The sequence below is a fragment of the Wyeomyia smithii genome, chromosome 1 (genome assembly GCF_029784165.1).
Source record: "Wyeomyia smithii strain HCP4-BCI-WySm-NY-G18 chromosome 1, ASM2978416v1, whole genome shotgun sequence".
Taxonomy (NCBI): domain Eukaryota; kingdom Metazoa; phylum Arthropoda; class Insecta; order Diptera; family Culicidae; genus Wyeomyia; species Wyeomyia smithii.
The window spans coordinates 201,896,353-201,918,140 of NC_073694.1; the positions used below are offsets into that span (position 1 = coordinate 201,896,353).

Consider the following 21,788-nt stretch of genomic DNA (forward strand, 5'->3'; position numbering starts at 1 on the left):
AACAGAAAACCTTTCGCGACGCGTTATTAGTAACTACGGAAGAGCCTCCATTTTCGATGTTGGAATTTTCAATGGCTCTCCTGTCGTGCAACAATAAGGCTCCAGGGTTAGATAGAATAAAATTCAACCTGTTGAAGAATCTACCCGACTCTGCAAAAAGACGCTTGTTGAATTTGTTCAACAAGTTTCTTGAGCTAAATATTGTTTCGAATGACTGGAGGGAGGTAAAAGTCATTGCTATTCGGAAACCCGGGAAACCTGCCTCTGATCACAATTCATATAGGCCGATTGCGATGCTCTCTTGCCTCCGGAAATTAATGGAGAAAATGATCCTCTTACGGTTAGACAAATGGGTCGAAACAAACGGGTTACTTTCAGATACTCAATTTGGCTTTCGCTGGGGCAAAGGGACGAACGATTGCCTAGCGTTGCTTTCTACTGAAATTCAACTAGCCTTTGCTCGAAGAGCAAATGGCTTCTGCGTTCATGGATATTAAGGGGGCTTTTGACTCTGTCTCTGTAGAAGTTTTAAGCGCGAAACTTCATTCGCAGGGACTTTCACCAAATTTGAATAACTTTTTGCTCAATTTGTTGTCAGAAAAGCATATGTATTTCTCATATGGCGATTCGACAACTTCCCGAATTAGTTACATGGGCCTCCCCCAGGGCTCATGTTTAAGTCCTCTCTTATATAATTTTTACGTCAATGACATCGATGAATGTCTTGCAAATTCATGCACGCTAAGGCAACTTGCAGACGATAGCGTTGTATCCATTACTGGTGGCGAGGCTAGCGATCTGCAAGGACCATTGCAAGATACCTTAGACAATTTGTCTGAATGGGCTCTTAAGCTGGGTATCGAATTCTCTCCGGAGAAAACTGAGCTGGTCGTTTTTTCTAGGAAGCATAACCCAGCTCAGCTGCAGCTCCTACTAACGGGTAAAACGATCTCTCAGGTTTTAGTCGCTAAATATCTCGGGGTCTGGTTCGACTCTAAATGCACCTGGGCTTGTCATATTAGGTATCTGACACAAAAATGCCAACAGAGGATTTATTTTCTTCGTACTGGCGGAAGGACTGAGATTCTCTGGCGGAAGGACTGAACAACCTTCTGGAATCTAACTTCAAGAGTATCGACTTCGGCTGTTTCGTGCATAGCGACCATGGCAGTGCAGCGGGGGAGATTGGAAATAAGTTTGAGGTCATGTTTGGTTTTGTGTATTTGAGCGCAGGTTTTCCAAACTGGGAGACCGTATTCAATTACAGGTCTAAAAATTTGTTTGAAAATAACAAGCTTATTCTTAAGATTCATTTTTGAATTTCGGTTCGTAAGAGGATACAATTGCTTGATAAGCCGGATGTATTTTGATGAGGTTTTGTCTACAAGGTTCTGTCTGTGGGAAGTTTGCTGTCTAAGGTAAGTCCTAAATAGGTCACTTCTTTAGACCAGTCGATAGTAGAGCCTAACAGCCGAACTAAACATCATCAGCCGGAACAAGGCGCGTAGATTTGGAGTGAGGGAAAATGATAGCCTGGGTCTTTGCCGCATTGATACAAATTTTCCAGCTGTGAAATATTCGGCCAGAAGTTTTCTTATAAGAGCTCTGATCACGCGACCCTTGTATGTGAGTGCGGTATCATCGGCAAGATCAGGGAAGATCAGGGATGTCTGATGTAAAGATATCAAAGCGAATTGGGCCAAGAATACTTCCCAGGGGAACCCCGGCATCAATGCTAACAGTGTCAGAGCTGATGTTGCTTAGACTTACCTGGAATGTTCTGGCCGCTAGATAGTCCTGTGTAATCTTCACCAGAAAAGTTTTGATCATGCCAGACACTGTCGAATGCTTTTTCGACGTTAAGCAATGTCATGGCAAATGTTTTAGCGATAGCTTTATTCCGCCTGACGATGTCTGCAACACGCATAAGTTGGTGGGCAGTGGCCCTTGCGGAAGCCAAACTGTTGTAATATCAAAAGCTTTTGGCTGCTAACACAACAAAGCGAGACCAGATTAGTTGTCACATGTTTATTCCCAAGAACTCTCCTATCGCTTCCTGTTTCTTCTCCTTTCTCTTCTCACCCTGCTTCTTCCTCCACTCTACTCCGGCATGCCTTTCTACTCGTCTCTTAACATCTTGCTATTATCTTATTCTTAAAACTGTTTACTCACGGCAGTCCAGGAGCCCGTTTCATCCGTCTTTATGGGTTATCCGCTTTCCGCCTACTGGATAGTTTCACCAATTTTCCGGGAAGCTGTCTTCGCGTGAACACCTCCAAAGCCGAAATTAAAATTGAGCAAAAGGACCATTCGGAAACTAAGTCAACATCAGCTTTATTCCTTATTGTAATCGCAGTTTTTTCAACTCATCCTTTACGGGGCCAGTTAGGGCTTTTTGAACGAGCCAATTGATTCCGAACGACAGCTGATGCTCCAAGCGTTTCCTGTTCGGCTGTCGAAGTCGCTTCGTGCCTGATGATTGCATCAAATAGCTGCGAGTGAAAATACTGCCATGAGCTGGCGATTCTCATCCCACGTCTGCTACTTCAGTCGGAGGAAAGTTCTCTCCGTGCAGTGTACGCGATTGTCTTTCACTTCTTGTGAGTTCCGTTTATTTTCGATTTACTTGAGACACGTCCACTTCACCTGTGACGTGCGATTATCTCAGAGTCCGTATTACAGGTTTCGTTGATTCTAGGAATTTCGACTCACTTGAGTGCGATAAACTTTTTGCTTGCCATACTTGTGCTCTAATCCCGGAAGAGTATATGGGGCTTTTAGGAGCCAGGATGTTGTAATCACCATGTTAAAAGTCGTCATTCAGGACAATTCCGTTCTGGTTGCGGCGCGTGTTGCCCCACACTTCGTGTTTGGCATTGATGTTACCGGCGAAGACGAACTTGCCGTGTCTCCTCGTCAGCTTTATGATGCCATTCTTGAGAGTTACGCTCTTAAACTACCTAAATCGACTGTGAATACCGTACTCAAACGTTACCGGGACACTTTGACGGTGGATCGCGCTAAACAAATCAAGCGCAGAAGGGGAACATTGGACCGAAAACTACGAGCGAAGGTCATCAGGGCAGCCCCGATCTAGCCAGCGGTCACTACGCCCGGGATGTATTGGAATGGTACAAGCAGAAGAATATTGATGTTATCGAAAAAAGGATTAATCCACCAAACTGCCCAAAGTTTCGTCCCATCGAAAGGTATTGGGCAATAGTCAAGCGTAAATTGAAGAAGTGTGGCAAGATCAATCGAAACATCATCTGATATGGCGAAAAAAATGGCCGAAACAATTGATGTTGCCACTGTGCCGAAATTGATCGGAGGTATTTGACGAAAAGTTCGTGAATTCAATCAGTACAGCAGACAAATATTTTTTTTTTGTATTTTTTCCTTGAAGTTTAATTTAAAAAGCCCTGCAAAAACATGTTTTTATCTACTTTGTACGTTATTTTCTCATGGAGAGATCGGAATTTGTATGCGACCGAATTCTAAATGAAACAAACCTTACACCGTGATGCAGGAGAGAGGGCCACTGTCGGAGGTGATTTCGATGCCGATTGCTACGATGAGGTCGAGCCGGAAGGATAGAAGCAGCTTGAACTGGATGCCATTCGTTACGGCAATAGCCACTCCTCCACCTGAAGAGTTAGTGCGGTCTAGACGAAGTAACCGGTGATTTGGGAAGAAGCTCGAAACATTAGGCATCAGATGGATTTCTCCAAGGTAACAGATATCGAGGCGTTCCAATTTAAGAATTTCATGTCAGGTTTATAGCCCATATTTGCTGAGGAATTCGGACTCCACCGAGATGACAGCGTGGATCTGGTCCTGTTTGCACCGACAATCCATTAGGCGTAGAAAAAGGTTCGTTGAAAAGTTTTGAATAACCTCCGGGGAGTAAAGGTTAGATTCGTCTGCTAGGCGGTTTGGTGGAACTGCTCAGACTCCGAGAGGAGGTTGTGACGATAAGGGCGGCGGAACTGACTCAGTCAGTAGTTCAGCGGGAGCGGGAGGTTTGCGGGACCACGCGGCCTCGGAATATTTTCCTCATTATAAGCAGGAGCCCTTTTCTTGCCAGTTTGCTTCTTTTTGGCAGCATCCTTGACATCATGATGACGAGGGCGGTATGATTCCCACTCGACAACGAGGCTGAAGAGGGCACAAATTTGACGAAGTACCGCCAGAGTAACGAAACCCTTCGCAAAATGAACCAGATACAGCTGGTCCATTCTCACAATGGTGAAGATTTACTGCACACTCAATCAGATAATAAAAGTTCGGTAATTATTATTACAATTTCGATCGGTAAGTTTAAGAAAATACAGAGTAGTTTGTAAAATTGATATAACTTTACATATATTCTGTATTCAGCAAATAATTTTACTGAATCTTGCTATACTTTCTGCTGAACTGTTCGGTAAATTAAACTTTTACCGAATATGGGTAAAAAAACTACCGGACCAACCATAGAGCTGTCAAATTTTCTCAATTCGTTGTTCTCCTTCTGATTGTCAAGTTACATTCTCGGTTCGTTTGAACATTGAAGTTCCTGCGAAAAAAAATAAAGGACGTTTTCCAACAACTTCAGCAAGAAGATGATCGCATAGAACAAATTTTTCGTAAGTATATGATGATAAAATTTGTAAATATTTTAGGCATAAAACCATCACATTATTTGCTTCTACTTCCGAGTATCTGTTGCATCAAATATCTTAAATACCAATATAGTTCACTTACGTGAAATTATGAAGACAAATTGAAAATGACAGAGGCGTTAGTCACCTTTTCGACCGCTAGGTGCACCACATCTGATTTTGTTCTACACGACATGCGAAAAAGAGTAACTTTTGACAATAATATTACCCTAATGGGGACACTGAAAAAAATGCACATATTATTGTGAAATGGATTCGGCCGAATATTTTATAATAATAAAGTTCGCCTATGTATGAGGCAATCCATGGGTGGTGTTCCACAGTTTGTACGTTTGTCGACCTCCGACAACATTTTGAGTTGTAAAATGACGACTTCCGGTGACTGGAAAACTGCCGAAAATGACCAAATACCACCAAATATGGGTGTTTCTTTAACCAGCATGACGCTCAGAGGCTAGAAATTGTCTCCAAATGCCATTTTAAAATCCAAGATGGCGACTTACGGTTTCTGAAAAATAGCCTGAATTGACCAAATACCACCCAATATGAGAAACACCGGATCCAGAATTTAACTCAGACACCAGTTTGAATTGTAAAATGGTAACTTCTGGGAAACAACGGAAATAACCGAATACTACTACATATGGATATGTCCGTAATCGAAATGATGTAAAGAAGCCAAGCATTGACCCTGGACACCATTTTGAATTCGAAGATGACCACTTTCAGTTTCTGGAAAACAACGAAAATAACTGTATACCACCCAATATGAGTGTTTCCGGAATAGAGGTGATGTACTAAAGGCAAAAGTCGAGTATGTTGTCATTCCGATAAAACCAATAATTTCAAACGATATAAACAAATCGCAAGAAATCAATGAATTTGGAATGTTGAAAATTATTAAATTAAACACAAAAACAGGCGGGACGAAGTTTGCCGGGTCAGCTAGTAAATACATAAATATGCTGGTTAAAGCAAAGCTGCAAGTGATGAATACGAAGATTAGAACTCGAGAGTAAAAAATTCGGAGGGATGAAAAAAACAAAAAAATACTTTTAAAACGAAGAAAACTAAACATCAAATAACAGTTTTTGCATAACAGTTGTTATCACTAGTTATGTTCGTTTTGTTAAATATATTTGATATATAATAAAATAAAGCTTTAAAACCAATTACAACATTACATGTAACCATACTTAAATTGTTAAATTGATAGAACATTCAAGTGTTATTTAAGCTAAAAGTTGCACAACAACCATATACGACAATTGACAACCATTGTGCGGTTTCTCCTTTTATCTTTTCCACGAGGTAATTGAAATATTCATTTAATTGTACACTTCGTGGCCTGATTATTGAGCTTGAGCTTGACGGCCGCACATTTCGTAGTTGCTTCCCGTGATGGATCTGAGCTAGTGAAGTTACACAGGCAACCACGTCTATAGCAACTTGGGATTAGTTCACCATCTACACGTCGTGGCCTGATTATTTGAATATTTCTTCTTCGTGCCTCGATAAGCTACATCTATTATATTATCAATATTCAACTCCCGGAATGGCGTTAGTGTTACATACAAACAATATACGCACGAAATCTGCAACATATTTTTTATAAACAAACAATATACGTACGAAATCTGCAACAAGTAATTTGATTTGAGTTTTTTTCTGTGAAAGTATGAAATTGAGTCAACTAAATCTAAAATTGAGTAAATTCAGTTTCGTGTGTGAAATTGTCGGTCACACGCTCACAGAAATTCAACAACAATGCACAGTGGTACAGTGAGGCAATGTAGGCGGACATAAGTTTTTGTTTTGCGATTTTGTGGTGTTAGAGTAAATTTTTTTTCTAAGAACTTGTTTCTTATATTTAGTCTTTTTTTAGTGCAAATGAAAATTAGGGTGGTCCTGAAATCGACTAAATAAAAAAACTAACTTTTTTATTTGCAGAAATAAATGTATGCATTCATCGGCACAGTTGTAGATCAACTAACTTCAAGCAACTTTCGGTATTTCTTCACAATATTTATACAATATTTGTTCTTTCAAATGATACCAATATACATATATTATTTTATTTGCTCTAAACGGAGACATCAGTATTTTAAAAGGGCCTATTTTTAAAATAGAAATAGTGAAAACTTTTCATCTGTACAATATATCGACAATGTTTTTTCGTCTAAATTGGCGTATTTTTGATTCAAGTTACCGAAGAAAATTTTGTTTTTAAATTTGAATTGAAAAAATAGAGCGAAAAGACTGTTTTTGGAAACCAAACTTAATGTCTACAAAAAAGTTTTTTTTACAAAGTTACTTAGAATTAGTTGTTCTACAAGTTTGCCAAAGAATGTTTACAATTATTTATGCAAATAAAAACAAGTTAGTTTGTTTTTATTTCGTTGATTTTAGGACCACCCTAATTTGTATTTGCACATAAATAGAGGACTATGTATAAGAAACAACTTTTTACAAAAACTATGGCTTTAAACCGCAAACCAAAATCGCAACGAAAAGCTCATGTCCGCCTAGATTGCCTTACTGTACCACTGTGCAATGAGTTTAGTTACCTTTTTCACCACAAGAGGGGCTGTTCCCTGTCTGTCTTCACGGAAATATATTATGGGAAATTCGAGAGTGAACTATATTGTTATTTTAAGATATTTGGTTGCATGCAACATAAATAGTTTATACCGCCATGTTAAAGGACACATCCGGAAGATCCTCGGCTTTGAAACTCTGAGCACAACTGGCATGAAGTTAATGCACAGTCCACAGCAGTAAAAAACGTTGAATTGATTTTCACTTGTACAAATTTGGTGCGACGAACGTCAATTTTTGATTTTTTTAGTTTTCAATAGTTAAAATTTTTAATAATATTTGAATAAAAATATTAATATAAATTTACGTAACATCATATTTCTGGTTTTCCTAAATAATTATAAGTGAACAAATAACAAACATTACAGATCTTTCGGTACTGTCTTACACAACTTACAGGTTTGATCGGTGGTTTTGGCAACTAATTGCATTCGCCGTTTTCACAAATTAGGTCGGTAATAATGACAGAAAGCAACAACAATTTGATTACTGATCGGTCGGTAGTGGTTTATATTACCGAACGTTTTACCGAAGGCTCAGCTGTTGAAAAGTCGGTGAAAAAAGAAACGAATTCGGTGATTAAATGTAAGTGTGTGGGGTCGAAGTTGTAGGCGTTTCAGTTCCTTCCTGAACTCGGATTCTAGCAGGCAGTTGAGACCGCGAATGATCACTTTCAGCAGTTTGATATTGGGGATGTTGTGGGTGTAGAATTGGAATTTACCAACAGTTAATGCCTGTTTGACCTTGATGTAATCCAGGAGTGACGAGCACATAATTTTGATTCTCGTACTGACTTAACGAACAGCGGTGGCACCTTGTCCTGAATTTGTACTGGAGCTAAATAGGATTTCTCAATAACGGGTAGAGCAGAGAGCGGGTTGCTTTGTAGCAGCGTTTTGTTCGATCCAGGTTTTCTTATTTTCTTACAAGGCTAAGTCGCAGAGCTGTTTTGAGAGAAAAATCTGTGAATAAATTTTGGGCGGAGTCCAGGGCTAATTTGCGTTTTTAACTTCATCATTCGGGTCCCTCCAGGTATAACTGATAAAATTACCATTAATGCATTTATATTGTTGTAATAATCGTTTTAGAACTGCCAATTATTAATTTAAAAAGTTGAAAAAGTGGTTAAACGCATGGCCGAAATATGTTTGCCTCTTTCTGAAACAAACATATTTTGGCCATGCCCAGTTTTGACATCTCTTTGATTGCCGTTCGGCCGTTGCACGTGAACAAAGAAGCAGCTTGTGACAATTTTCAGGTAATTACTTCTTAATTTATCACATTTAACGATATGAAATTAGATGAGAATGCCTGGCAAACCGCTGTAAGCCAAATCATTTCATTTTTAGATGCCTACAATTTACAAAAATTCATAGCAGAAGGATGTTCTCCTCAAACCCACTATTTTTGCTCTAAAAATACCGATGATGATCTTAAATTTTATTAGTCCGAACTATTTCCATACACGTCTGTAGATATAAAGGTGGGCCAAAGTAAAAATTTGGTGGACCAAAATATGTTTTTAGTACTTCGTAGAAATTTTGATATTTCTAGGATATTTTTCAATATATTGCATTGTTGAACGGTGTATATAAAAAGAAACTTAGCTTTTAACAATGGTATAATAGAGTAGGTATTTATGTTGAAAAATTGTGTTTGTTGTTAATGAACTGTGCGAACACTTCCCAAAGCTGGCCAAAATACCCCCGTTACCCTACCCGATTCGCTAATATATTTAAAAAATTTAAACTGAAAGTTCTTGCAGCTTGAATTTTGAGTGAAAAAGGGGAAAGCTCTGCTTCATCGGTATTTCGTTTGGATAAGTTTGTCATAACCAAACTTTGGAAGATCATCCTGATGAGTCCTAATCTTTTCAGTTATAAAATGAATCAACAAATAATTACTAACAGAGTCTAGAACCTTCATCAGTATAATTTCTAGACGCAGTTGCTTTTCATCTTGAATCGGGTTCTAATCCGGCTTCAAAAATAATAACAGAAAATACATTTCTCGTAGAAAAACAGAGATTAGAGAAGCAAACTATCGGAAGCCGTCCGAGGCGCAGAAACTTTTTTCAAGATGATGTGATTAAGCATCGAGAGCAGAGGGGATTCACTGCTGTCAAATTTCATATATGTGTGCGTTATCGCAGATCAACTCTGGTCCATGACGTTTGTTGGTCCATGACGTTTGTAACTATGAACAATAATGGGGGAAAAATCACTACATAACACATTCATGAAAGTTTTCCGCGGTTTTACGAGTTTTGATTTAAAAACGTTCCGGTTTTATAATTTTTCACATCGATCAATTTCATTAACAAAAAGAACGAAAACCAAAACAAACGCCATGTTGCCGAATATGTTGGTTACACGATGTCTGACAGATAGATCCCCCCTGATCGATAGCATCCAAAAGGTCATGGCTTGTTGATAAGTGACCATCGGTCACGACTTAGAAACCCAAATCCCAGCTACATAATTCCACTATCAGTCATTTTGAATTTCATTAATTCAAAATAGAAATAAATACTTTGAATAGGCATAACTTCTTATCAGTAATGCAACACAAACAATTTACAATTGATCAGTCGTGGTTCACATTCTCGAGTGCAAAGTTTCAACCCAAAAAAGTGAAGGTGTTATTTTGGCTCTTGTTAATACACCGAAAGCTTATTACTGAGCGATAGACAGGATTGGCATCTTATTTAACCGCATTCAAGTAAGTATAATTCGTTTCGGTCTCCAAAAATCTCAAACTGATGTACTTTTATCACCTATTATCGCTCTAGATTCATTCTTCACAATGGTTATTTCTCAGTGTCCGCAAACGAAACAACGCTACGAATTGAAGACGGAAATCCATCAGATGATGATCTCTCCTTGCTTCAGAGTTTTCGGATGAGAAGTTTTCTCATTGAAGATGGAATCGCGCGATAAATTAATTTGGCATAGTCAATTAAATTCTTACTGGCAACTAACTGACTCTTCCATTGAACATTTACTGATAAATTTTTTCAAACTACAAATGTAACCAGCTACATTTGAATTTGTTCAGGTTTTTTTACGTCTGAAGATGTTATAGATTAAGCATGTATAAACAAGTTTTGTTGGGATTTAAAAAAGAATTAACAATTAGAAATAAAAACTACAGTCTTTGAAAAAATTTTCTTCTAGTTGAATATTAAAAATAGCTTTCAAGAAAAAGAAGAAAAAAATGTTCATCAGATGGGCTTGAATAAAGTTGCGTTGTTCGCCACCGATCAGTAGTCCTCGAGGGTCGCCTGGTTGGATCTGGGCGGGTATCAATAATGGAGGGGTGCTATTGAAATTTTAATTTTTATTCATTCGCTAATGTTGCGATATCAATAATACTGAAGCATCGATACTTGAGTTGCGATTTACTCATTAGCTGAAAATCGATTTCTATTCTCCAGATTCCCACGCCTACTTCGGATTTGTGTTTGGTTTTTGGATTTGCAAATCATAACCCCGATTACATAGAATTTTTAATTTTTATTTCAGCAACAAAACTGCATTTTTCTGTTTTCTCAAATATACATTTTTTTGCTCTCCTCAATACCTTAGACGATAGTTTATCGTTTTTCTCCTTCTTCTTACTTTCTCTTCTTCATTTTGTCAAAGATTAGTTTTCCCTTAATCTCTAATAAACAGCAACAGAAAAATAAATGAATATCAAAACAGGAACTAAAGTAATTTTCCGTAATATTTTTTGGTTGTTTACTTTTTTTTTTCTTTACTCGAGCTTATTTTTGCATTTATTATTTTAATATAACATCAACCTATACAGCTAACAAGAAAAAAGTCCTTGTGGTTCTTTTTGTCCTCTTCCATTCGCTTGATTCCGCTAATAGTGTATTTACTTGTTTGCTTGCTTGCTTGTGTTTTATTTTGTTTGCTTCTCGTCATAAATATGCTACCATGTGTAGAAGAGTGTTCCAAGAGTTCAGCCTTCGATGCAGCATTTTATTGGTTTCGGTTGTTGTTGTTTTTTCTGTCTGTTTCTGTTCAACTGTCGCTGTTGGGAAAAAAGATTGCAGATTCCCTCATGCGTGTTGTATGTTAACGCGTTTGTGTGTGTGTGTGTTTTGTCTCTAGACGTGGCATTGATAGCGCCTCTCGGTTTTTTTAAGTGGAGCTGAAATTGATTTGCAATTATAAATTATTTATTGTATTGAATTTTTATTTCATTTTTGTTGTTACTATCTTTTTTTTATACAAATTCTACATCTTACTAAATTATATAACATGACGGTCGTCTCAACTTCTATGCTCATATTTAGCAAATGCGCCTGTCCCGTTCCTGCACTTTCGTTTACTTGTTTTGGAGCTTTTCTGTACAATTTGCGAACGATAATCGGTTGCTTTGTTTTGTGCTTTTTGTTGCAGTCGTGAAATAATTTTCGTTTGCTTTCTACTAATCTTCTTTTGCTGTGTTCTGTTTATCCGAAAATGAGAAAAATGACGTGTGCAGAAATACAAAGAAAGACAAACTCGCAGGAACGTAACTTCGGAAGCAAACAGCGGTGTTGTTTTTTTGTTTTTATTTACTTTTTATTGGTTTATTTTGTTTGTCTATTGTAAGCTGCTTATCTATGCATTTTTCTACTTTTGTTTTTTTTCCGTTAGTATTGTTGTAAAGTCTCAGTCAAATCCTTACTTTCGCAGTTTTAGAACTAGTGTAGCTTGTTTATGTTTTTCCTAAGTTTTGGGATACACACACGATCGACTTTCGTTCCGCTACACGATACAATTATGTTTGGTTGAGTGTGTTACTTTGTGTGTGTGTCTGAAAAAGTGTTTCGTGTTTACGCAGGTTCCATTCCATGTATGGTGGGGGAGGGGGGGGGAAGCGTGAACCAAGTCCGTATTGCAAACGATTCGATGTTCGGGTTGATTTGGTGTCAAAAGTTTTCGGGAGAATTTCATGGAAAACAGCTAGAAAGGGAGTAAATGTGAACATATTTGATCTACCTATCTAGAGATGAGTGATGGGGCTCTACAGATGAAATGGGACCGAATGGGGTCGAAGCAAGTCGGAGATTGATCAATTTTGACGCGTAGTTTCTTTAAGTGGTTGTTGTTGATCTATCAGGAAATTATTAGGTTTATGATTGTTTGTTCGACAGGATTGGTTGCATTTCTCGTTCAGAATCTCTGGTCTGACCTCTTTCAGTTCGGGATTGCGTGATTTTTCCCTCTTCTATTTGTTTCTTATTTCTTCTTCCTAGAACGTGGTATAAAAACTGATATGTTGTTCCATTGTTCTATAAGGTTCGTTTAATTCCTAAGTCGCTTGTAGAATTGTCTATATTTTGTCACCGAGAGCACGGCAAACTGGTGAACTGTGGACAGTTGTTTCGAGTGGAGCTTCTAAGCCAAGGGTTGAGCAACTTAAAAGTGTGTGTGTGTTTTTTTTAATTCTTAATCTTTGTTCAAGAGTATTAGAATTAAGTGGAATATATTGCGTGTATCATTTGTTGGATCCGTTGTATTTTTTTCTGTATTGTTCGGTAAAGAGAAAGAGAGAAAAAACGTTTATTTATTTTTACTGTCGATAACTTTCACTGTGTATAAGTGTGAATTTGGTTTTGTATACAACGTGTTCCAAGCGGTATCGTCATTTTAGTTCGCCTAAATGTTATATAAGTTTTTTTTGGTTTCGAATATGAACTCTCGCTTTTGTAAACAGTTTTGGAAAAGAGAATGCCTAGCTTTACATTTCACGTTGCTTTTATTTTGTTTGCTCTTAGATTTCAGGGAAATATTTTTTTTTGTTTCATTACCATTCTGTTTTTGTTTGTTGTTGTTTTTTATTTACGAAAATTTGTTGCAAATATAATAGTTTGTGTGCATCGTATGACTCTTTTGGGAAAGTGCGCTTTATATTGCAGCAGGGCAAAAAGTGTGCATTTAAAAATGTTCCGTTTTTTGGGCATTTATAGTTTTTTTTTTTATTCTCGGTAGGGTCGCTTTCGATTGACAGAAGGTCCCCTCGGAAAGATGGGAGGGGATGGAATTTATTAAGAGTTGGTATTCAAACAGTCAGCTTAACAAGTACAATTTGAGTCGTTTCAAAATGAAATCCGGCGGTTTAGAGTTGACATACAATCTTAAATTTTTCGCAAAAAAAAACTGTTAGAATCTAAGATTTACGCCTCACTTAAGTAGTAGTGATTGTGTACGTATATTTAAAAGACTATCTTTATGGCGAATCAATGCTTAGAACTTGTATAAAAAATGCAACGGAAATGGAGAAACTAAGAACGAAGACTAGAAAAAAAATCTACCACTATAAAAAGGTTTGATTAATCAGAACGCTGCGATTATATTCAAAGTTACAGTTTTGATGCTTTTCGGGAATTCATTCGCTCGATTTGACTTACTAATTAGTTTCAAATTTGTGCAGAAGAACAATTTGCATTTTGGATTTTTGTTTGATACTAGCCGAGTTGGTGAATTTCATTCGATGGCTTTGTCATACCCGGCATAACGATTCGTTATTCAGCTCAGTTCAAAATCCGATCTCTCTAAACTATGTATTGAATTTTCAACTTAACAAGAAAACGTTCCAAGGGGCACTTTCCTTCGCGAAGTGGCCGAATGCGGAGTCTGTAGATATTCACAGTGAAAGAACGAAAAACATCGACAAATAGAGTAGGTGTTAATCTGTCATTCGGTAAAACGCAGTATGCGTGCACATTAAAATGATCTTTAAAAATAGTGATTGCTTCATGCGCTACCAAATTCGCTCACCTCGGGAGCCTGAGGGATACCGCAGATGTGTAGATTTGTCTGCGAAAAGCTTACAATCCGTTTGCAGGTTTTCCACAGTTTCTGCGAATTTTCACCCGAGTCTCAGTCATTAAAAATGTGTGCTTTTTCACCTAAATGCGAGCTATTTCTTTTCCAACTTCTAATAGATTTTTTTCAATTTCAAGCAGATTTTCCTGATTTGCGAGGAATTGCAGATACAAGAAGACCTGGCATTTTTGGCTCACTTTTCAATATTAAACTGCCGTGAGTCGAAACTGATCAATATAGCATTGGAAACGAGACTGATCTGTCAGGTACGCGGAACAAACTAAGAGGGTCAGAACTAGGCAAAAACGTATCAAAACCCATCACCTTGTTGGAGTCGATTTTGAGTGTGACCAAAGAACATCAGTCGAGACAAATAAAAACTGGTATACTTGCAAGTCGAAATATAATTATTAACAATTTTTGATATTTTATGCAACCTATGAATAAGTTACAACGAAAAGGAACTTACCAAAAGAAAGGTCTTCAGAACGAATAATAGGTATGAAAACCGACATTCGACAAGATGGTGCTTAAACCGGCTTTGTCATCTCACGGCGGTACAGAACAATCATGCACTACAAGTAATAAAAAGTGCTTAACTCCAACGTAGCATTAATCCCATAATCGATTATTAGAAAAAAAAAATGGTAACCCCTATTTTTGTTGGCACAGGTGTGTAGAATGATGTGCCTACTTTGTTTCCGGCGCACGCTCTTCAGTTGTCAAAATTGCCTTCACACAAGAGGAACGGCGTTTAAAAATTCTGTTCGCGCACCAAGAATTTCCGCTTTTGTCGCATTATCAGTTAGCGAAAAAGCTGAATTTTCGTCAAACAACGGTGTCTAAAGTTATTAGATGAGAAGGGGCAAGGTGGCAGAGATATTCTCAACACGACAGAGCTTCGCTCGATCGAACAATACTGGGCCATCGTAAAGCGGAACTTACGGAAGACAAGAAAGTCGTTGGGAGCGAGCAGCAATTCAAGGCGAACTGGCGCAGTTGAGAAAGTCGACAAATTGACTGTACAAAATCTGATGCAACATGTGACAAGGAAGCCCCAGCATTCGTTTTTCCGCCGCAGAAGAACTAACCAACTTTTTTTCAATGATGGCGGCGAGTGAGTTGTGAGCCCAACGAATGAGAATGGTAACACCACATTGAGGGGCATTGTAATCAGGTACAATTAGAGAACGTGTTTATTTTATATACGATCTTCGTTTGGTCCCCGCGCTCTTACCAATAGGCACGATGCAAGACTTGAGTATCATATATATTGCGGAGAACAAGGAGTAACGCTTCGTTGACATTTCATATGGAGATGTTTTCACATGATATCGAGCGAGACAGAAAGTTTAAGACGCTATACCACGCTATACCATATGTGAAAGGAGGGAGTTTAGCTTCAAAGACAAAAATGTAGGCGGATTCAAATTAGACTACCGAAAATTCTGTTACACAATTTTTAGACATTTTTATTATATTTTATTAAAGGTCTCATAGCCGGAAAAGCCGCATATCAAGTAGGAAAATAAAAAAACAGGAGATGTTCTAAATGATTAACTTCAAGCAGGCAAACTGGAAAAACAATTTGTACTCCAGAATGCTGACAGCGAGCGTACGTTAAAATTACTTCCGTTCTTCACCTTTGAGTAGAATACCTCAGTAAATTCGTCCACGAGGTACACCGCTTTTGAATTGATGTGGTGCTTTACAGCACGTATCCATATCTCCATTTATACATTCACGAAAAAGCAAAGAAAATCGCAACAGAATTTATGATAAAAAACGAACGACTGGCAACCCATGTGGGGTGAACTAGTCCAAGTTAAATCAGTCCCGACGGAACCAGGTCAAAAGCTCTAAAACGCGTGGAAAGGGCCTTGTGATATATTGGAATTTCCAAGTAAATGACCACTGTAATCAAGAGCAGAATCCGGTTAGAGAAAGTTCGTAATAACATGACTAATTAATCATAATAATAATGGACGACATAAGTTATGATGCAATTTTATGAGTAATTTTAAATAATCCAGACGAGGCGCGAGGGCGCGCAATTCAATCGAAGAGTGTCAGACGTTAAGCCCAACAGGCAATAATACTCCAGCAAACAATGTTGTTTAGTAACGACTTCTAAAACTATGATTGAGCCGAAATCTGCTTAATAATAGGTTAATAAGCTGTAAATCAACAAAATTGTTTGTTGGGACGAATAATTCGGAATAGAAATTATAAGCAAAACAGAGAATTTTTTCGTTATTTCTTAAAAATACTGTAACTCGAGATTTGCTCATAATACCTCGGAATGGTAAGTGTTTTCCGTGTGAATTTTTTCAGGAGCACGATAAAATTATCAAATTTGGAATGAAAAAATCTCAAGATGCAATTTGATCTTTTTTGGATTCCTTGACCAATTTTCTTTTCAAAAAAATGTGTTATTTTATTTAAGACATGTATTTGTGGTCATCATTAAAAGAAAATAAGGGAAAGAAAATCGACACCAAAGTTAGGATGTTTTGTGACCTTGTTCGAACAATTCTTTAAGCTTTGAGTCAAATCTGTGAAGGTAACTGACACGTTTGTACTATTTTTGCACATTTGAGGTGCGATGAATTTCATATATACTTTTTTTGATGTACTTCAATTGCAAATGTGAGCGTACTCATCTTATTTTTCCATATAAATTAACCTTAGTAAGGAAGATTATTGCGAATAAACGTGCTCTTTAAAGTCAGTGTGTGATGTCAACATTTGTTGTCGTCTTCAGCAAAGTTGTTCAGGCAATCAAACGCTCTTGAATGGTGCTCAGCTCATTCCAAAATTCAGTTTCAGAACTAAATTTATCCCTTGCATTCAACCAGTTTGTTGTGGATTTCAACAACGTTGTTCAGAAGGATAAGGGCTTTTGGTTGATTTTAGTATTTTTATCTGAACTTTTCTCGTAAATCCAACCACTTAGAAAGTTTGCGGTCTTCAGGTTTGATTGGAAATGAGACCATTACGTGGCGCTAGTGTATGTTTAGTGACGAGTGTTTGAGTTAAATTTTTCTCAAGAATCTAACTACATAAAAAGTTTCAGTATTCAGCAACTCAGTGATTCAATTTTTTCTAATGACTGGTTTACAATGTTTTGTGTTCATTCTCAAGACGTGCTTTCTTTTGAGCAAAATAAAACATGTAGTATGGGACTGTATGAGTTTAGGCTGATTTGGAGAGACTCATAGAATAGGTTTTGTGGCCCAATGGATAACGGCGTCATTCATCCTTCAGCAATATCCACGAAGTTTAAATATGTCTTAGTAGTATTTATCACCACCATACGACGATTGTCTGCGTGAAGGAAGGCCAAAAACCTTCGAAGAGGTTGAATTGGAGGCATTGCTCGTTGAGGATCCGTGCCAAACGCAGGAACAGTTTGCTTCGGCATTGGGAATTACCTACCAAGCCATTTCCAAGCGATTGAATGCTTTGAGAATGATACAAAAACAAGGAACTTGGGTTCCTGCAGAAGCCAGGGGACGTTGAATTTCGTTTTTTTGTTGGGTATCTTTCATCGCATCGTGACGGGTGCAGAAAAAAAGGGTTCTTTACAGTAACCCAAAGAATATATACGCTACAAAGAATGCTGTGTATTTGGTGGGATCAGGTCGGTGTTATTTATAATGAGCTGTCGGAAAAATCAGTAGGGAACAACTTGCATGACAACTAGGGAACCTGTATATTAGAGAAATGACAAAACACTCACCGTTAAGGCAACTGTCATCATCAAAACGGATAACGGCAATGCAAAATTATACAGCTCGCCCGTTTTGATGTTGACAGTTGCCTTAACGGTGAGTGTCTCGACATCTCTCTGGTGTATAGGCTGACTAATGACAACGCTCGGTCTCATACTGCCAAAGTCGTTAAAACTTACGTAGAAACGCTCAAATAAAAATGGCTCCTAAAGGAGAGCACTTTCATTGTAACGGTGTTTGAGCTCTGCCAAAAAGTTGAAGCTAGCGATAGGCAATATTTTGAATGATCTATTTGTTGCATTTTTATAAAAAAAATTAATTGCGAGCGTAATACGATAGGAATAATCATGCTCATAATTTTATACTTACAGAAACTGACTACCAACAAAAAAAAATGTTTCTGGAAGTTTGCAGAACTAAAACTGCTTATCTTTCACGAGAATTTCATTTGGAAAAGAAATAGGTTACATTCCGTAATCAGCATTTTAGCATATTCTGTACATTTATTACCGTCCAATGAAAAATGAGTTTTGAATTACTAAGGAAAAGTTTGAACAAACAATAGCAATGGAAGAAGAAAATAGAAGTAGTGGTAGTTTTACTGTCACTGTTTTGTCAATTCTTTTAAGCTTATTGCCTTTTTTGATAATATTTATTGATGTTGAATTGATATTACGTTTGCGTTAAAAAAAATGGACAAAAACTGCCGAATTTCCATGGGTTTACCCTCACACGCACTGATGAAACTACCCATGGAGCATCAATCATAGTAACCTATGAGTCAGCCGAAAAAAATTTACAGCTATATCAGACGAATTCCAACCGTGATGACGAAAACAGTGAAGCTACTCTATTCAGAAGCATGCGCGTTCAAAGAACGGCACATTGTGGACGCCGGATTGACATCAATCAGAGCGACAAGAAGCTCCAAAAGATGCTGAAGAGTAAGACCGAGGGAAAAGTGGCTGCTTAGCTGCGTGTGATTGGCCGGGAGGTCGGTGCAACCCACCGAACAGTGAAGAAGTGTCTGGCGAACATTGACATACATGTCAGGAAGCGGCAGTCGCGTAAAATGGTCTTGGAGCTGCAGGAAATGACGTTTCGGCAGTGACTGAATATGATGGTCAAGTTGACAACCAGCGAGAAAGAAATGTCAAAGCCGCTCTTCTTTCGCTCCGGACTGGCCATGAACGGGGAAATTTATAGTAGGCAGTGCCTGTCGGAAGTTGCGTCGTTCATCAAGAAATACCATAAGGGCGAAGATGCAGTGTTCTGGCCGGATCTGGCGTTAGCCCACTGCCCGAAGCGATCGATGGAGAAGCTGGAGCGGCTGAATATCGATGTGGCGTCCCATCGAGAATTTCCGGGCAAACCTGGAGCATAAGATAAACTTCAACAATTTCGTCACGAAAACTGAGAAGGAATTGATAAATAAAAATGCAAAAAGAACTCAAAAACATGCCTACACGTATGTTTTCGTCCGCTCTGGTGAATGTTCCGGTTAACTACCGGAAGGCCGCTCACAAGAGCATAGAATTTTTCTGCAAGTAAGCTAATATAATTACCTTCCATGTCCATTTTATAATGCAAACGATATTTCTCTTCATTACACTAATATTGCATTTTTGTATTATGAAAAAAAAACTGCTTTTTTTAAAAATATTTTTTTCTGATTTGATGACGTGTTAAAACAATGCTGAAAACTTTTTTCCTCGATTTGAAAATTGCTTGGCTCAAGCAAAAGTCATCGTTCAATTTCTTTTGATGCTAAGAAAAAACTGGAAAGGTGCATTTCCCGAGTAAAAAAGTTTTTAAGATCTTTGGAATCTTCATAAACTGCCTTCCATCGCACGTGGAAGTGCCAAAATAAAGCTTCTCATACAAAAAAAAAAAAAAAAAAAACAATATCAAACAGTACCCGCAAACATCGGCCACTCCGGTTTCCAGAAAGCAAGTTTTCACAATTCAGACCGGTTACGCGTACACGTTGCCAAAAAAACTGGGGCAGCGTCTTATTTCGGGTGTTTTGGTTGTAACTGGGACGAACGGGTAACAGAGAAACGGAATCAAGGCTTCAACAATGGGCTTTTGCCACCCAACCCCCTCGCCTTGTTTGGTTCAAGGCGGCTGAGTACTCCCAATCTGGTTGCGCCCTAACAAACGTTTCTATTTCATTTGCCTAATAGAGTAACTTTCAAAACGTAATTCTTTTTTCTTCTTTATAATAACAATTAAAACCCCTCTCGATCTCGCTACTTAGTACATATGCCGTTAATTGGCATCTCAGCATCAGCAAGGTTTTGGTTTTGTCACATACATTCGTTCCTACTCATTGCACTTTTGTTCGTACCTATATATTCTAACCTCAATTATGCGAGCGTTATGTGACTCATTTGTGTGTATGTGTGTGTGTCTTCCTGCTATTTACAAATTGTTCGAGTTTTTACCTCCGGTTACAAACTAACGGGTCTTTGGGTTTCTATTACTGCCACCAACAGCGATAGGTATGCGCCTTATTTTATGTTTTGTTACTTCCATCACATTTTGTCATTATTAATTAATATGTTTAATTAATTAATGATAGCTTTAAGTACGTCGGGCATGGGTGTGTACACATGTATGAGTGTCCTCTCGACAGCAGTATAAATATAACATCTCTGATGTGTTTGTGTGTGATCGTGTGTTTTATCTTAACTTTTTTGTTTGAGTTTGCATCGCCGTCTCTGGTGGCATAGTTTCCGAAGCAGCTTTAGACGTACCACTCTTTGATATCCTTTGAGTTTCTATTTTTCGCTTTCGGTGGTTGGCCCATTCCACCGGATTGCATGCTTCCTCGATCACTGCCATTGTAACCCATGCTTGCACCACTGCCCCCGCTACCCATTCCCATGCCACCACCGCCACCCATTCCATTGCCACCGTTGTGATGATGACGCAATGATCCATTCAGGGGTAGAGTGCCACCCCCGTTGTTGTGATGGCCACCACCCATACCACCGCTGCTGCCACTTCCGTTATAGTGTGGCGGTTGCTGATGATGGGGCTGCTGTTGATGCGTGTTGTACTGCGAACTATGTGTGTTAGTGTGCGATCCTCCCAACAGGGCCGCGCTTGGACCCTGTCCATACAGACCACTTTTGTCATCCGTTTTGTACGATCGATCACCGTTGGATTTAATCCACAGTACTAGCAAAATTACCAAGATAAGGGCGATTAATGCACCCGCTACGATACCGATTATCATCGCTGTTCGCTCTTCGGCTTCGGAATTAATTCGGCCTCCCTTGTGCTTGGGAAGTCGCGTTGGATTGTACGCGGGTTGATGAGAGTTGAACGGTGGTTCTGGTTCGGGATTGGGAGGTTCCATCACCTTCACCGGTGGTGGTCTTCTACCGATGTTGGTTTTGTGCTCATGTTCTGGCTCTTCATCGTCGTCCGGCCGTCGTACTTCGATTATTTCATCATCCTCAGTGGTAGAAGGGGTGTGCGGATAGGTAGTTTCACGGATATGATCGCGATCGCGATCACGATAGCTAATAGTAGTTTCCGAAGGTGTTTGCTGCTGTGTTGTCGAACCAAAGGTGCTAGAGCCACCGGTTGTTCCGGTCGTGTACGTCGTTCGACTGCTCGTTCCTCCGCTGGTCGTACCGCTGGTAGTCCCCGTAGTACCCATCGAAACCGTTGTTCCATAGGTCGAGGAAGTTCCAATACTGCTACTGCTACCGTGGCTACTACTTCCACTACTGCTGCTGCTGCTGCTACTACTTCCATAGCCTGTCGTTCCACTGCTTGTTGAATCCATTTCGCGAGTGGTTTCGCTAGGAGAATAGGATTCTGACTTGCCCTGCGTAGTCAGGGTGGTAGTTCCGTCCGTTTTCTTATCGAAATCCACGGTAGTATAGGTAACATCTGGGCTTGTTTCTGAAAATTGGATTAGATCGAATTGCACGCTCGGTACTGGCTAATCG

The 21,788-nt window shown here is 38.7% G+C and overlaps 1 protein-coding gene and 1 long non-coding RNA gene across 12 annotated transcripts in view; one reads left to right on the forward strand and one right to left on the reverse strand.

The window, feature by feature from the left end:
- The first annotated feature begins 7,773 nt into the window (after nt 1-7,773).
- On the forward strand, nt 7,774-10,419 carry LOC129718571 (uncharacterized). The gene is made up of 4 exons (XR_008726968.1): nt 7,774-8,294; nt 8,351-8,520; nt 9,821-9,983; nt 10,054-10,419. It is a non-coding gene; the product is annotated as an uncharacterized LOC129718571 (long non-coding RNA).
- A 343-nt stretch (nt 10,420-10,762) lies between these two features.
- The window catches only part of LOC129718570 (neurexin-1b), a 265,446-nt gene continuing 254,420 nt past the window's right edge, over nt 10,763-21,788 (reverse strand). For all 11 annotated transcript variants that reach the window (XM_055669463.1, XM_055669464.1, XM_055669462.1 and 8 more), the window contains one exon: nt 10,763-21,741. In XM_055669463.1, the coding sequence (XP_055525438.1) occupies nt 20,570-21,741 (1,172 nt within the window). In that variant the 3' untranslated portion in view covers nt 10,763-20,569. The remainder of the gene's footprint in view (nt 21,742-21,788) is intronic.